General features: G+C 33.9%; 1 protein-coding gene across 1 annotated transcript in view; it reads right to left on the bottom strand.

The window, feature by feature from the left end:
- LOC149771248 (uncharacterized) overlaps positions 1 to 16,887 on the bottom strand; it is a 173,390-nt gene that overhangs the window by 79,395 nt on the left and 77,108 nt on the right. The window contains exon 8 of the mRNA XM_089948690.1: positions 10,009 to 10,030. Within this exon, the coding sequence (XP_089804816.1) occupies positions 10,009 to 10,030 (22 nt within the window). The remainder of the gene's footprint in view (positions 1 to 10,008; positions 10,031 to 16,887) is intronic.

Below are 16,887 nucleotides of genomic sequence, written 5' to 3'. Positions count from 1 at the left end.
TATGCATGCATGAAAGAATGATTTACGCGCACTTATTTGTATGCAGTCAGTCAGGTATCCATATAAATAATTATATTAGCAATTATTCTCCTGATTTTGCCATTCACCAGAATTATAAGAAGAAACTGAAAAATATTTTTTATAAATGATCAGTATATGTCAATAAGGTTTTCAATTATGCTAGACATCACTCAGTTTTAGAAATAATTTCATGCATCATTAGAAAAAAACTCAGAACTGAACATTCTTCAATGAATCATTACATGTACACAAAATCTGCTCTCACATTCAGCTGCACACATGATATGTTGGAAATAAACTCAAACAACATGTGAATAAGAAGTTACAAAATGACATTTTTTGCGACCAAATGGGATTGCACTGCCGGTTTCTGCAGCATTATATTCTCAGCTTCATTTCGGGGATTATTTTGCACAAAACACAAAGCTATTAGAAAGAAAGAAAAAAAATATTATATTTCTCCTTCTTCGTTCTCTCTGTCTAAATTGACTGTATGACTGCTTAGACAAAGTAATATAAAATATGTAGAGATATAATACTCACCAGCTGTTTTGTGAAGGATATCATGAAAAAGAAGAAAACAACAAGAATTCAATAATATGATACTGACTCATATCAACATTAAAAGGAACAGACTAGTATAACTTGTTGTAACAGAGAAATTATATCAAATTTACCGGTTGACTGTATCATCTATATCAATACAAAACAATTCTATTTAACATCTAACAAACTTGTTTCCATAGACTATGACATTCCTATATTCAATAATGATATATGCATGTTTATGTCTATGCATGCATGCAAGTATTCAAGTGGATATGTCTTGGTCTTAATTTGTCATTCTCTATTAGTATACGAGGGAAATGAAATTAACTTTTGCAAATGAATCGATCTATGTTCATAAAGTTTCCATATAGTTTCAGGCTTTCATTTAGAAGTGGAAATGATCGGAAGCAAAATTCGATAAACTCAGAAATTAAAATTATTCAACGAATCATTACATTTCGACAAAGCCGTGGCATTTTGCTGCCCACTTAATATGTTTGGGAAAACGCTCAAAATATCTGAACAATAAGGAAATAAAATTACACTTTTGGATGCAGATGAGATTCTGTTGAATGATTTGGATAGAGTTTACTGGATGTAACACGAAATTGACACCGTGAACTATGACATCATTATATTGCTGGATGATAAAAGAATTTTTTTTTTTTAAATTCTAAGATCCTTATAGAAATAAACTAAACTAAACACACAAACACTGCTATCAAAGGCATCTATACAGTACATGTCATCTGAATCTTATATGTGATTCTCGTTTACGTAACCTAGAGCACAGTTAGATGCTACATTTATCCAGTCATTGTTTTTTAAACTTTCCTTCCTCAATTCATCTGATCAATTATGTTCTAAAAAGTACAAAGAAATTCGAGATATTATTATATATTAGATCTCTTCCATTATATATAGTGTTTACAACAAACATCTTACCACAGACTATCTATTTTATGCATATTTCTATTCAGAATATAATCATTTTTATGTGTCTGCATGCATATGTCCAAGTAGATATTCATTCCACTATGTATTCCTTGAAATTCCTCCACACTTTCAGTTATATAACACTTATTGCAATTACTCACAACCCCAACTGGAGTCTCAAAACCAGGAAATGAAAGAAATCTTACTGGATATGCCACCTTTGAAAATTGAAACCAAGCGGTTTATACCACGAAGACTAGAAAAAGACAACCATGCTAAAGTCAGTTATCTTTTGCAGCCCACACATTGATTTTTAAATAATTCTCTAACTCTACTTATTTATATTAATCAATCCCTGACACACGAGATACCTTGATGGATCCAGTGCACTTGAAAGGATTGTTATTCGCCACGTAATTTGTATTCTTTTTGGATAGCACTTAACTTTGGAAATCATTTCAAGCAGCATTAGAAAATTAAACTCAGAAATTAAAAAAATCAAGGAACTGTTACACGTCCACAAAGCCCTCGTATTCTGCTGCATACATGATATTTTGGAAACAAATTCAAACACAATCTGAAGACGAAGGTGGAAAATCTAATTTTTTGAGGCAGATGGGATTTCACATTCTAATTCGGATCATACTGTCTGCATGTATAAGGAAATTGGTAAAATATAAGCTGCAGCCAATCAATATTACATTTCTGGAAGAAACAAAACTCAAGCTAAATTTTAGAAGATTGTTACAGAGAAAAAAAAATACATGCCGAAATTTCTATCAGTGGCAGCTCTAATTTCCATGTCATCTGACATATCTTTGATTTTAGCTTGCATCATTTACAGTAATGTTAGATCTTTATTTTTTATTTTATTTTCTGCAGCTTTGCGTATCGGTTTCATCTCAGAATTTATAAGATAATAATTATATTTTCAATTTTTTTTGTTCTTTGAAATGAATTTATCACTGTTTAGACAAAGTAACATACATGTAAAAAAGTAACAAAAAAGGTTGAGACATGATACTTACGAATTATATTGTGAACGATATCACGAAAAAGAAAAGTATAAAGAATTGAATAATATTGATTTATATAAAAATTTAACATGCCTCGTACGACATGTTATAAATAGTGTTTGTGTTGAATTTTTAATGTACCTCTAAAAATGTTAGCCATATTGTTACGCTGTCTGCGATGTAGCAATTTATAGTGTTGTAGTAGTAAGGCCCTACCGTTTTTGCCTTATGTGTCCCATGACACCACTCCTTCCATCTAACCATCATGACAAGTTATGCCATATGTGGGCTGTTGTCTGTAGTTCACGTTTTTGGTCCTACTGGAAGAGGAACCTTCAAGTGCAAACACACATATAACGCGAGTGGGCCAGTCAAAGGGGTGAGAGTCACGTACTGCTGATCTTGTCCCAATAGGGTAGCGAATAAGGCAAAGCCACCTTTCGTACTACTATAGTATGCAGTGATTGTGGAAAAGATAATCCTGCAGAGATGAATGATAAACACACTCCATGAAAATATTCTTTACTCAACTTGTATTGTCTGTAAATCTGCAACCCACGGTTTATTTTTTGTGCTCAGATTTGTCTTTAATTTTTATATTCCTCCAGAACAATCTCAAACTCGGCCGCATTGATTATTGTAGTCTATGTTGCATCCCAGTACAATTGACTAATCGAATTGAAACTACTCTGTGTGGCCCCAAGCGATTTGGGAATGCAGTTGCGTCAAAATTATGATCGATATAGTTCTGACAACAATACCAATTGGCGCATAACACAGGTGGATGTCCTCATGATTCTATCACGCCAAGACCGGCAGTTGTTGCTGCACGAGACCGCAAATTGCATATACGACCAGACATATGTATTTGTATGTTAAGATCCGTGCTGTGGACTTGGTGATTTCCTTTTGAACCTGCTGTTCCACTTTGATCTTTTTTCATATTGGTAAGAATGAGGGTTTGTCATAGTTATTGTGTTAATTGTTCAATTGCATATTTTAATTGCATGACAGGCAGTCCGTATCCGCTCTTGTCATCACACAAAGCGCAGTAAGCACGCGAACTTCAAGTCAATTACCCTTTTTGCCTGGCACAATCTCATGCAGCTAAAATATATGTATGCCTCGGGAATACTTAAATTTTAGCGATTGTGCGCTCTGGTGTTCAGGTACCCCTCTCATTCAAAACCACGCCGATTATGCCAGGAACTTCCCCAATTGTCGTCTTTGCACAATAAATGTTACCCAAACAAGTGGGTTAAAGCTGTTGAACAACAGTCGAGACCTTTCTGTTTTCAGATGACGGTGAACCTAAAGTGAGTGGATACATCGGTGAATTCCACTTGGCCTTTGTAGAAAAAATCCCGGAGTAGTCTTGCACCAGATGCGGCAGTGTACGATTCAGCATTTTTACATGCACGTGCGATGATTCCTAACTCGCCTGGAATCGGTTGTGCACGTCAGAGTGATTCAAAATGAAAATTTCTACTTGCCCTTAACAGAAGTATATGACGGTTTGTGCCAGGGTTTGGTAACATCATTCTGAAACCGATATTCCTCGAGAAGTTGAGCAAATTTTTGGTATTGATTATATCATCCAATTCCAGATGGTCTAGAACCCCATCGTAAATGCCACAACTTATCACCACGGTCTGAATCCTTCATTTATACATAAGGGTAAAATACATCATAAACATAAACATCCAAGACCGTTAAGAACCCGCCAGGATAAGTTTTTAGTGCTGAAAATTGAATTTTATCTTCAGTGACTAATGATGCTGGCAATGCAACATTGTAAACTTTCACCGTTCCGCCTGGTAATTCGTGATGTTAATGGTACATGATATCAACCAATATACCATTTATCATTTATCAACATTCCCATTCGAACTTACCCACCATCACTTAAAGTTATGTTAAACAAATATGATCCAGACTAGCACGCATTTAATATGTGGCTTTTAGATCTATCAAATGGATTTTCAATAAGAGAAGTTAAGATGAATATACCATTCACTAAGGCTGCGGCAGTGTATTTTTTTTTCTTTGATTATCGATCCTGCTATTGAGCAATTTGAAATTACTAAATTATGGGAACGGGAGCGATTTCTTATTGAACGAATTGCATTATTGCAATATTATCTATACCGATATAGTTTTTGAAAAACGCAACCGACACATGACAGTATCTGATTCCACCGCTGTCAGTGAGCTCAACCACAAGGTCTCCTTTTTCACCTTAATACAATTTGAACAAGAAGATTACAAATGATGGGATTCCACTGCATGATTCGGATCATGCTTACTGGATATAACAGGAAACTGACAATAATATAATATAGGATAAAAACGTTACGTTAATGGATGATATTAAAAACAAATTAAAGATTAAAGGATTGTAAGAGAAAAGACAATATACAAAATTTACCAATATTGCTATAAAAGCCATTCATAATTTCCATGTCATCTGATTCTTATCTATCATTTTAGCTTATCTCATCCACAGTAAATGTAGATATGTTATTTATTCATTACATGTTCATCAAGCACTCCATCCTCAGTTTCATGCAAGGGATTCTTTTACACAAAACACAATGACAATAGAGAAAATAATTTCATTTGCTGCTTTTTATTCTGTCTATGAGATTTCGGTATAACTGTTCAGACAAAGTTACAGAAAATGTTGAGATATAATGCTTACCTTCTGCTTTGGGAAGTATATCTTGAACAAGAAGTAAGATGACAAGAACTCAATAATATGATACTGATTACCCTCAATATAAACTTGAACATACAAGTATAAAGTGTTGTAAGAGAAAACTTGGTCAAAAATATTCGTTACGTGTATCCTCTATAATAATACAAAAATATTTCTTCTTAAGAATCAGGAAGATTTACATGCAGTTGTTGTTATTTTGGTAGGTTTTAACGCCATGTTTCAGCACAAGATAGGCTATACATGGTGGCCAGTATTACTGGTGGAGGAAGAACCCGGAAAGACCACGTAAAGTTGTACATGCGTAAAACACTTACCTTTCGATACATACATGAATAAATGAATATATAAATGGAAACAAAATCTGAAGGAAAGATTAAAGAAAATCAATCTTTTGGAGGTAGTTTGCATTACATTGCCTAATTGGGTTTTAATGCATACTTTCATGTATATAAAAGAAATTGACACAAAATATAGTAAAGGATGCTAATATTACATTGCTGCGTAAAAACTAAAACCAACTGAAGATATGATACAACGTGTCTTGAGAGAATGCTCCATCTCGAAACAAAATATGTTCTCTCAAGACATGTGGTCTCCCATAGCAGGCTTGTACAAAAAGACCAGAATCCAAGGTATAGTTTGATTATCTAATGTTACTTGTTTAGACTCGAATAAACCTTAACACAAGAAAGAGTGAAAACAACAAGCTTTCAAATACATAATAATTTATTATCCTGGAAAAATTCTGTAAAAGTGGGAAAACAAATATGAACTTAAGGTTTTAAGAATCAAATCCAAAAATAATCCAAGAATAATCCACGAATAAAATTTTAGTAGTCCTAATAATACAATTTTCTAATGATTTCAAGTTTTTGAGTCCCCACGAAGAATCCAAGATGGAAGACGATGGCGTATGCTGTAATCTATAGTGCTGAAGTTTACAGCTCCTTGTAGAAACAAGAATTATCACTCCTAGTTTTGGAAATCCAAATAAATATTTATAAGAACTCCATCTCCTAAGGAATTACATATGAGCACACTTATTTTCCAGGAACAAAGAATGAATCCTTTTGAATCCAAGTAATTTGAAATTACTCCAAACAGCACAACATACAACTTCCAGTGTAAGAGCCCAACTATTACTGAGAACATCTCTCCAAAACAAAGGTTACATCATATTGTAAAATGTAAAAAGGGGGTCATGTGATCATGTTCCAGAACCTGGTCGAAATTATGTACTTGTTCAAGTTCACTTACTAACAGTGTGGCCCTGAGGAAAACCAATCATTTAACTCTAATAAATAACAGTTTAAAAACTTGTTTACATCTTAAAAACGTAGTCCCATCATGATCTCGTCAACAACCAATCATTTTAAAATAAAAATATTACTAATTTACGTGGTTACTACTAATTTTGAATCGAGGACAGGATGTAGGTGAACACCTGGTGTTTAGAAAACGAACAGTCAAACTATTTTCTGAGAAAAGTATCTAAAGTGAATAAATTTACATTACAAAATCATGTAATGAAAAATAAAGATAATTTAAAACTGTGAAACAAATAAATTAAATTAAATATATATATTAAATCAGATATAATTAAATCAAATATACATAATAAATACTTTTGAAGAAGGAGAAAGAACCACAATCACTTTACAGATATCAGATCCTGTATTAATAGATCTTGTTAAAATATTGTACGTATTCATCTGAAAACAAAATTATGTGGCCAAAAAGTGATAGACACTTCAAACATTAAATGTCCATCACATTTATATCTGAAGATGTATTTACCTGACTTAGCACGTAAAATCATTTCTAGTTTGTTCCTTGACCTTTCTAACACTGGCTGTTTAAATTGCTATTTTAAAATGGTATCGTTTTCATTTCTTTCAGTTACCATAATGATTTTCTCCAGTGGTAAAAGGTGCTAGGTGTTAACATTGTTAGTGCTCAATAGTAACAACAAATGTAGTGATGTTTTTTATCAGACTTTGGAGATTATATATATATATATATATATATATATATATATATATATATATATATATATATATATATATATATATATATATATATATATAACAAAATCATAAACTCAGAGACTCAGGTCAGTAGTTTAATTTACAGATATAACATATATGGATGAATTATATAAAGAAAGGGTGTGACCAACTGGATTAAGAGGCAAAACGACCTTGTTCACCCCAAGTCAATATGGATTAAATCCAAAGACATCCTTTGTATACAAACACTAGCTTGCTTTTCATAGTACAATGGCAGTTCGTGACACGTACATTAACCTGGTTTATTCTATACAGAAAATCACACTAAATACTTGACCTGCCAAATTTAAAAATCAGTTTGAAACCTACTTTGTCTTTCAAGGTTGTTTATAAAAATGAGTTATTTTTCTGTCTTTCTTATTCTGTTTTCAAGATGAATGTATGACTTTAGGTCAAATTACAGACAAGGTCGAGGTATAATGCTTACACCTTATTTTGTGAAGGATATCATGGAAAAGAATAAAATAAGAATTTAATAATACAGATTAATAATAATATAAATAAGAACATACTAATATCACTTGCTGTAAAATTAAAATTACATCAAATTTACAGAGCAGTTTCAACCTCCAGAATAATAAGAACAATTCCTTCTTGATAACAAGTAAATCATGGCTAAATCTCTTTCGTTATACATCTAGCATTACAATAAAAATGTTACCATTTACTGGAAGATTCATAAATTTCAGGACAGCACTCAATTTGGAAATGATTTCAAACAAAATTAGGAAAAAACCTCAAAAATTCAAAGAATTTAACGAATAGTTATATATCCACAAAACCCTTACGTTCTGATGCATACATGAATAAATAATAATATAAATGAAAACAAAATCTGAAACAAAGATTAGAGAATATCAAATTTTTGGAGATAGTTGGCAGTACACTGCCTAATTGGGATTTAAATCATACTTCCTGGATATAAGGGGAATATAGTAAAGGATGCCAATATTACATTGCTGAATAAAAACAAAAAAAAACTAAAGACACAGAAAACCCTGTCTTGTGAGACCACTCCATCCCGAAACAAAACATGTTTTCTCAAGACATGTGGTCTCCCACAAAAAAAGAGCAGAATCCATGGTAGAATTTTCAGCACCTTTTAAGAACGAAACACAACCACAAGCATTTTACAGATATTAGATCCTGTATTCTTAGTTCTTCTGAAAATATTGTATACATTCATCTCAAAACAAAATGATATGGCCAAAATGAAATACTTCAGACATTAAATGTCAGTCACTTATATTTGAAGATGTATTTACATGACTTAGAATATAAAATCATTTACAATTTATTCCTTGTCCTTTATAACACTCTGAAGATTGTTTCACTGACCATTTAAACTACTGGTTTCAAATAGTTTCATCTTTTTCACTTATTTCAATTACAATAACGCTTTTCTCCAGTGTTAAAATTGAATCATTGTACTTACTGTTTATAAATAGTAGCATTACAAAATTTTCAAGTTGGCTTCCATGGTGGATTGGATCTCTGAGCTATACCATTTTCAATTGTAAAAACCAAACCATGTAATCAGTTTGTTTATGTGCTTTTGTGTAATGCTTCTTGGCAATCGTCTAACAAGTTTAGGAGGAACAGCGATAACAACTTGTTTAAATGAGTGGAGCTCTAATAGGCCATCTCATAAACTCTATACTCAGGAGAGCTAAACAAAACTGAACAAATGAAGAGTGAATGGTATATTATAGGCCTTCCCTGGCATTAATAGTTGTATATCAAGATACTAGCAGATTATGGTTGACCCTGAAGATTATTGATCGAAAGGCTCTAAGTGATCGCTACATTTGATAAGCAATCTTAAGTCTAATTGTATGTGTAGCAACCATTCTTTTCTTATTAGACGCATCAGAACCGTTACTAGGTCTGTAGAATTTAGATTGTATTACCCTACTTGGAAGCAATCCACACAATCTGGTCAAAGTACTTACTTGAGAACAAAAGTGATCCAAAAGCCCACTTCTTGGCACCACTTTTCACCACAAAATATATAGGCCTATTCCATATCTTAAGTATGACAATTCCACAAACCAACATCTAGAACTACAGTTATAAATATTTATCATCTTTCAGTCACAGTTACCTTGACCATTGGACTCCAAAAATCAATATTATTGTTGTGTACCCAAAGTTTAAGTTTTCCCCAAACTGATCAATAACTGAAATCTCCGTTTTCTTCCAAAATGACCTTGACCTGCAACGTTTGACCAAAAATTCAAAATGCTTATCCTGTTCTCCACGTAAAGGAACCAACAAAGTTTGTTACAGGATTTTCATGCAGAATATGACTGTCCAAAAATCATTACAGTCAATGACACTGACCTTAAACCTTTGGGACATCATTAGTCCTTTCATACCATCTCTCCTCTCAGAATCAGTGACTTTGACCTTTTTATCACAATATATAAAGGATTCGTCCTTACCCCAAGTACAAGCTATCCACAAAGTTTGGTGACATATTTGCAGGAGAACTCACTGTGCAAAAAACAATATTCTTCTATCAGTAATAGTGATTTTGAATGTTGTTCTTTTTATGACATACCACCTGGATTCTTCCTTTCCCAAACTTCAAACCATGGACAAAGTTTGTTTTCTAACACTGAATGAAGGATAATTAGTCTGAACAGCAGTCACACAAACTATTGCTTTATTAAAGTACATCAATTCATATACTTACATCTTTCCCCAGAAACATTTTCCTAAAATACAGAGTAAAGTAACATTTTAATATTCATTATTCATTCTTATTATTTATTGAATTATTTACATCCAACAATATGAACATTTCATTATATCATAAACCTGCAGAATAAACTTGCTAAGACTGTGATTATGGTGTAAGGAATCTTCAATATTCTTGACTTGCAAAGGATGCTAGTGATACTGATTTTGTATGTGCGGAAAGAAAATGCACAGAAATTGGTTAATTTAACAAAATATAAACATCACACGTGTAAATAGATATACTCCTGATTAGCAATTATGTAAACAAATTCAATCTCGATACACCGACAGGTCAATATGAATCCACAACTAGTATTTTTTTTTGCAAGCTTCAAATTACATTACCATTAAATTTTTCAATAAAATGATCTATATATTTTCTTCATGTATGAGCATTATTAGAAATTAATGAGATAATACCATGTAAAATGTACACCTAGCTTGCAATACTGAAAGAAAGAGCCAATGGAATTGCTCAACATATCTTTTGATTACAAAAGTGCTAATTTAAGCACAAATTGTTTGATAAATATCAGTGAATGTACGATGAAACAGTAACTTGAAAGAAAATAACCATCCTTAAGCCTGGATATATTGCATTTCAATGGGAAATAATGCTCACAATCACTTTCACCATTTCATTCAGGGACTTGTTCTACACATGAACTACTACTCACTAGCTATAATTTATTGTGGGGATAAAACAATGTCACATAATGAGAAATTTATACTTTACTCAGTGAAAAGACTAGTGTGGAAATAAACAAGAAGTTAAGTTTTGACAAGAAATAATGGCATAATTCGGCAAATAAAACTAACAAACTATTTATACACATAGATACGTTATGTTCCATTTCCTCAGTTATAATACAGAACTATAAGAGGATGTTTAATAAAGGGAAATTATGCACCAGGTAAATTACAATTCTGGCCAATATTCCTTTATATTAACTTAAGCTATAATTTTAAGATATTCGTTTGAGATTCAGTTCTATCAGAAGTTGGAATTTTGATCCTCACATTTTTCTTTAACAAGAATCTGTAGATGAGACAGAATCCCTATTGTACGACAATAATTTCCCGTAATTCAAGATAAGACTATTTCAACATATCAAAGGCTGAGTGTTGAAACCATGTCCACTATTCTTTAGAAATCAAAAAAAAAAAAAAAAAACAAACAAGATTTTCAAATTTGGTGTTGTGGTAGACATAGAGTAGAGGATATCATCTTGGCACCATCTTCATTGAGGAACAATTAGACGTTATAAATCTTTTTGTGAAAACCCCCATATCAAAATAACCTTGTATTTTTTAACAAGAAGAGATAATTTTTTCAAGATCATATGGCCATATTGAGGGTATATTTGCATCAATTTAATTTAGGACTAACAAAGAATCGTAAGAACTCTTCTGATAAAATCCCTTATCAGAATTTAAGGAGTTGCAATAACATTTTCAAGCTTGCCACCATATGTCCATATTTGACCTCAGATCAGCATCATTTTAATTTGTGACCAAAATGACAGTATAAAAAATCTTTTAGTGAGGATCTTGATGACTTTCCAATTCGGAAGAACAACAGTAATAATACTTTCAAGATGGCCTCCATGGTGGTCATGATGGATAACAGAAGCACACCATTTCTAATATCAAGTAGAGGGTTCTGAATCTCTTGATCACATTCTAAACCTCTTTGAAGTGTGAAGACATGAGCTCGGTCTAAGTGAGAAAAAACAAAACCGAGAGAGAACTTGTTGTAGTTTTGGTATAGAAACAAATGAGCCCCATCTTAACAGCAAAAATGGAAGAATACACAATGAAAAAGCACAGTAATGGGAACAACCAGCCAATTTCCAAGACACTATTGGTTATTTTGTGATTCACATGCAGTAATGGAGGTGATGTTATTTAAGAAATTTTTCACAAGACATCTAACAGCAGAGGATATACAATCTGTGGTTCTTTGATCACTAAAAGCCATGATGTAATTCTCTCAGGCTACTTAAAATTGAGAAAAACATGAGACAACTTTTTTCAGTGCTATTCCTGATTTGAAATGAGAGAGGACATCAACAATGGGATCAAGGGGCGTGATATCTGTACAGCAGATAAGGGACTCAATAGAAAACCAAAAGTGCTAATCAGATTTATAGGAGTAGGGCTTCCTTTCGATAGGCAACATACAGGTGTATTGGGGCCATTTCCAGAAAACACAAGGGAATAATAAGTACATATTAGTAGTCACTGATCACTTTTTCTGAATGGGTGGAGATTTTCTAATATGCCTGCCCCAGTTTAATCAGCAGAAACTGCGCTAATGATTATAGATGAAATCTTTAGAAGATATGGATACCCATTGTTGCTGCATGCAGATCAAGGAAGAAACTATGAAAGTGTCATATTTTCTGAACTTGTAGAATTTTATTACTTTGTAAACAAGAACAAGTCACAGAAACCAAAGATGCTATGGCCAAGCTCAACAGCTGAACCGCACCTTGCTGAGGAAGATAAAGTCATATCTTAAAGAGGAACAATAAGACTGAGACCTGTATCTTAGGGTGTTTAGCTGCAGCATACCAAGCCACACCACAATTTACTACTACGACACCATATATTTTGATGCTAGGATGAGATACTGCTTGGAAGAGTTGCAAGCAAGGAACAAGTTACAACTTATCAGGAATAAGTAGATATCTTTACGAATAGATTGAAACATCCTAATGGTGTCCTCAGGAAGAATTTAATAAACAGCAAAAGCCAAACTGATCTGTATGATGTGAAATTATCCCAGTTAAATTACAGTCCTTGGCTTTAATCCTTACTGAAGCTAGATACAAGGTATTTCACAAAGGCTACATATGTTGTATGATGATCCGTTTGTAGTCAAGAAGAAGACCTATGGTCTGAATTCCATTATTCCACTGTACCAAAAAGGATGGGAGAAGCTGTTACATAAACTGAAGCCTTATGTTGGAGAGAGTCCACCAGAATGGATGATGAAACTATGGAATAAAATAGCAAGGTTGGATTTGTATCAAATTTTTTAAGACTAGAATCCAGACAAACATGGTACTTGAATGAATGCATTACGTAAAGTGAAGCTGAATAAATTGTATCATTTACATAATTTGTAGGGGTTTTACTTGTTCTATCACACTGGACGCATGAAACATGCTTGCTAAAAAATAAGCAAGTACATAACTATATGTGTATAGATGTATAATGAAAAATAATGTGATGTGCAATTTTCAGTCATATCGCTACAATGTCGGCAATGTGGCAGTTTATAGTTATGTCTAGCAATGGGGCATCATGCCGCAGACATGAAGCATGATGTCCCACCCAGTCATATCATCCTGACACCAGGCCGACCGGTCCTAACACTAACCGCTTAATGATGAACGCCCAGCGAGGCAGCTCTTAGTACCATTTCTGTAAGTCTTTGGTATGACTTGGCTGGGGATCGAACACATGACCTCCCGCATCCTAGGCGGACACTTGAAAAATAATAATTATACAAATCTGCATGCACTTCAACAACATCAGAACTGAGCAGGATTTTGTCTAATCATTTTTCAGGCTGAGATGGCATCAATACTAATTACTGTCAAGTCTCTAACAGTAGATGAAGAGTCTACCAGTGTCACAAATGCCTAATGGAGGTGGCTGTCATTGGAGATAAAGAACAAGGTGGTGAGCCACATTCATAAGAAGCACACACCCACAGATCAAGTGTCATTTCACTGCAACAGCGGAGGATTTAGATGCAAGTGTTAGCATGCAATATTACCTGGCACATAAGGAGAAAATTAATCACCTGAGATAACTAGTGCATCCTGTAAATGAAGAGGATAACCTATTCCATGATTTAAGTCCTTATGTTCCTTGGAAGAATGATATGGGTGTGCTTCACCACATATATTCAAAGCAAATTTGAAGGGAAATAACATGCTAAGATGAGGAAGGATTTTGTTGTTGTGGGGTTTAACGCCATTTTTCAGCACACGATAGGCTATGCATGGCGGCCAGTATTAATAGTGGAGGAAGAACCTGGGAAAACCCCGGGAAGAACCACCGACCCACGAGAAGCTACTGGCATGCTTTCTCACATATCCACATTTGCCGAATCCTGGACTCGAACCCACGCAGACAGAGGTGAGATGGCAGTGATCCATAACGGAGAGCGCTTTAGACCACTCGGCCACTCAGGGCCCCAAGATGAGCAAGGAAGCCTTCTGTCATCCATGCAGGTGTCTGCACAGGTGGATCCAGAGCTTGGTACCATTATGACCAAAGGAATTTTTAACGTGAGAAAAAAAGTTAAAATATAAAAATAGAATGGGCAAAACAAAACATAATAGCAGTGCCAATATCAGTTTTTTAACCAGCAATATGTTGGGTGTAAGAATTTGGAAAACATATCAATACCTAGTATGTGTGAAGCAGTGACAAATGTGGGTAAATGGGTCAGCACCACGACAAATCTGGGTAACTGGATGACATTCCTGCTGTTTCAGCACAATTTAGTTATGGTATGATCTCAAGGGAATGACGCTGTCCTTCATTTATTAATGGTTAGCCAATCATATTATTATGTAAGGAAAGTGGGTGTGGAATTATATATAAGTACAAGACAATAGTCTGAACAAGACAAAAGTTAGATATATGAAATGGGAATAGAGACATACCCCAAACAAATGTTTTTGAGGGACTCCATCACCAAGAATGAGGGACAGAACATGAAAATTAGGAACATAAGTGTGTTAGAGTAATAAACATAATAAATTCTCTCAAAACATAATTAAATACCAGTAATGCATATTTATAATAAATATTTATGTATAAAAACCAGTACCGACCTATTTACAATATATACAATATATAAAATTCAAGTTTGTGACTACTCAATTCATGCTAAGTGGCTGTAGTAAGCACTTTCAGGTGCTGCAGCTCATGTTCAGTGTAGATCCTGTCTGTAGCTGACCCTAGTATACATTTTGAAATTAAACATGCCCTACAGTCTCTGCACACAATTTATTCCTGAACTCTGATTTTTTCTCACTAGAGAGAAAACTCGCTCAAAGTGTGCAGATGAATGAGGTACTGTCATTATTGAAAGCATTATTTTTGGTAATATTTTGAAGACCACTGTTTGATCTTGCTTCATCTGGCCGATAGCAACCCAGGTTTCATCAATTCTGTTTCTCAGACATGACTGATTATATGTGGACTGATATTTTGCCGTTTCCAATTTCACATCTGTTACAGTCACTTCCTCGAGTAATAAAAGTGAAAATCTTTCAAAGAAATAATCCAAAGATACCATTTTAGCTTTTAGATGCAATGATGGATCCAACATTTCAGCATGCCTTAATAAATCATCTTTAAAGGGGCAACTTGTCTCCAGTGTATTCTGCTGAAGTTTCAAAAAATGTTCTTCCCCATCATAAAAATCTTGCAGCCTCTGTTCTCTCAGGTAGACCTCATCTTTTCTAGTAATAAAGTTATGTTGCAGGCTGTCAAATCAAAATATGTTTATCCTCTCTCTGATGGTGCTTAACTTCAAACTGAACTCTTTCTTTTCAATATCTGGATAATGCAGACTTCTCTTGCTCTTTGAAAAATTCATGAAGAATGTCCCAGTTATCCAGAAGACTTTGTAATCACCTGTTGATGCTTAGCCATCTAGTTGAAACATTTTAGAATTGTATTTCCTTTGGTAACATGTAGAACCTGCATATCTTTGAACACCGCTTGCCGTTTACTGCTTTTGTCCAAATAATAATATATATAAAAAGCTGGTGAACATTAAGTGGCAGACATGCAGCTATATGTATCAGGTGATACACACAGCCTGAAAGATATAAATTGAGTTGCTCTTTAATAATAAACCCATATACTCCCCTGTCCTTCCCAACCATCACAGGGTCATTCTTAGACACAAGAGCCCAGCTATTCTTCCTAGGATTGTCATGAACTTGCAATTCATTCTGTATCAGATTGAATATTGCTTCACCTGTTGCACAGCCTTCACAAACAGGGATTGAGAGAATGTCTGATGTTACTGATGATGATACTGGATCAACAGTTCTGATAACAAGAGGAAAGATCTTGAAGTTTCCTTGGTCACTGCTTCCATCTGTAGAAACAGTGAATGGGCGATTCAGCATTCTTCCAGCTAATTTTAATGTAGTATTGGCCGCTATTTCATCAACAATAGCAGTTCCTTTCAATCTACCAAAATGAAATTGTTTAGCAATATCAGAGTCACTAAACATAATTTTAAAAGCCTTTGATACTGATTCAAGTGTGATCATAGGCAGATCGAGTTCAGTAATAATATCTACTAACATAACTAATTACATCAGACTTAGGCATAGAAGATGAAGTTGCACTAGATCCAGCCAATAATGAAAAAAATCCCACAAAATTTTTAGAGCGTTTAATTTCTTTTTCAAGGTTGGAAAACCTTTTTCCTGAAACGTGTCTGCATATACCGAACATTCCTCTTTATTGAAAATTCAAAATTACAGATTCTGCAGGAAGTATCTGTGCCTGCATTTTTTCCTGGCTTTATGAATTCATATTCCTCAGTGTATTCTTTACTGAAACATTGTGAGTGTTCTTTTGATGAAAGTTTTGAATCACTTTCATTGATATCCAATTGGATTTTTGAAGCCTTGAATTTTTTGTCCAGAATAAAAAACAACTCATTGTAAACAGAATGTAAAAGACTCCATACAGAATGTAAAATAATCCATGAATGCTGATTTTTGTATTAGAACTGCCTCAGAACACACATTTGCAATGGCTATTTTAAACCATCACACGT

The sequence above is a fragment of the Sinohyriopsis cumingii genome, unplaced genomic scaffold (genome assembly GCF_028554795.1).
Source record: "Sinohyriopsis cumingii isolate HCF-2022 unplaced genomic scaffold, ASM2855479v2 utg002017l, whole genome shotgun sequence".
NCBI classification, from domain to species: domain Eukaryota; kingdom Metazoa; phylum Mollusca; class Bivalvia; order Unionida; family Unionidae; genus Sinohyriopsis; species Sinohyriopsis cumingii.
The sequence above is the reverse complement of the archived record's forward strand: the minus strand, read 5'-3'. Positions and strand labels throughout refer to the sequence as shown.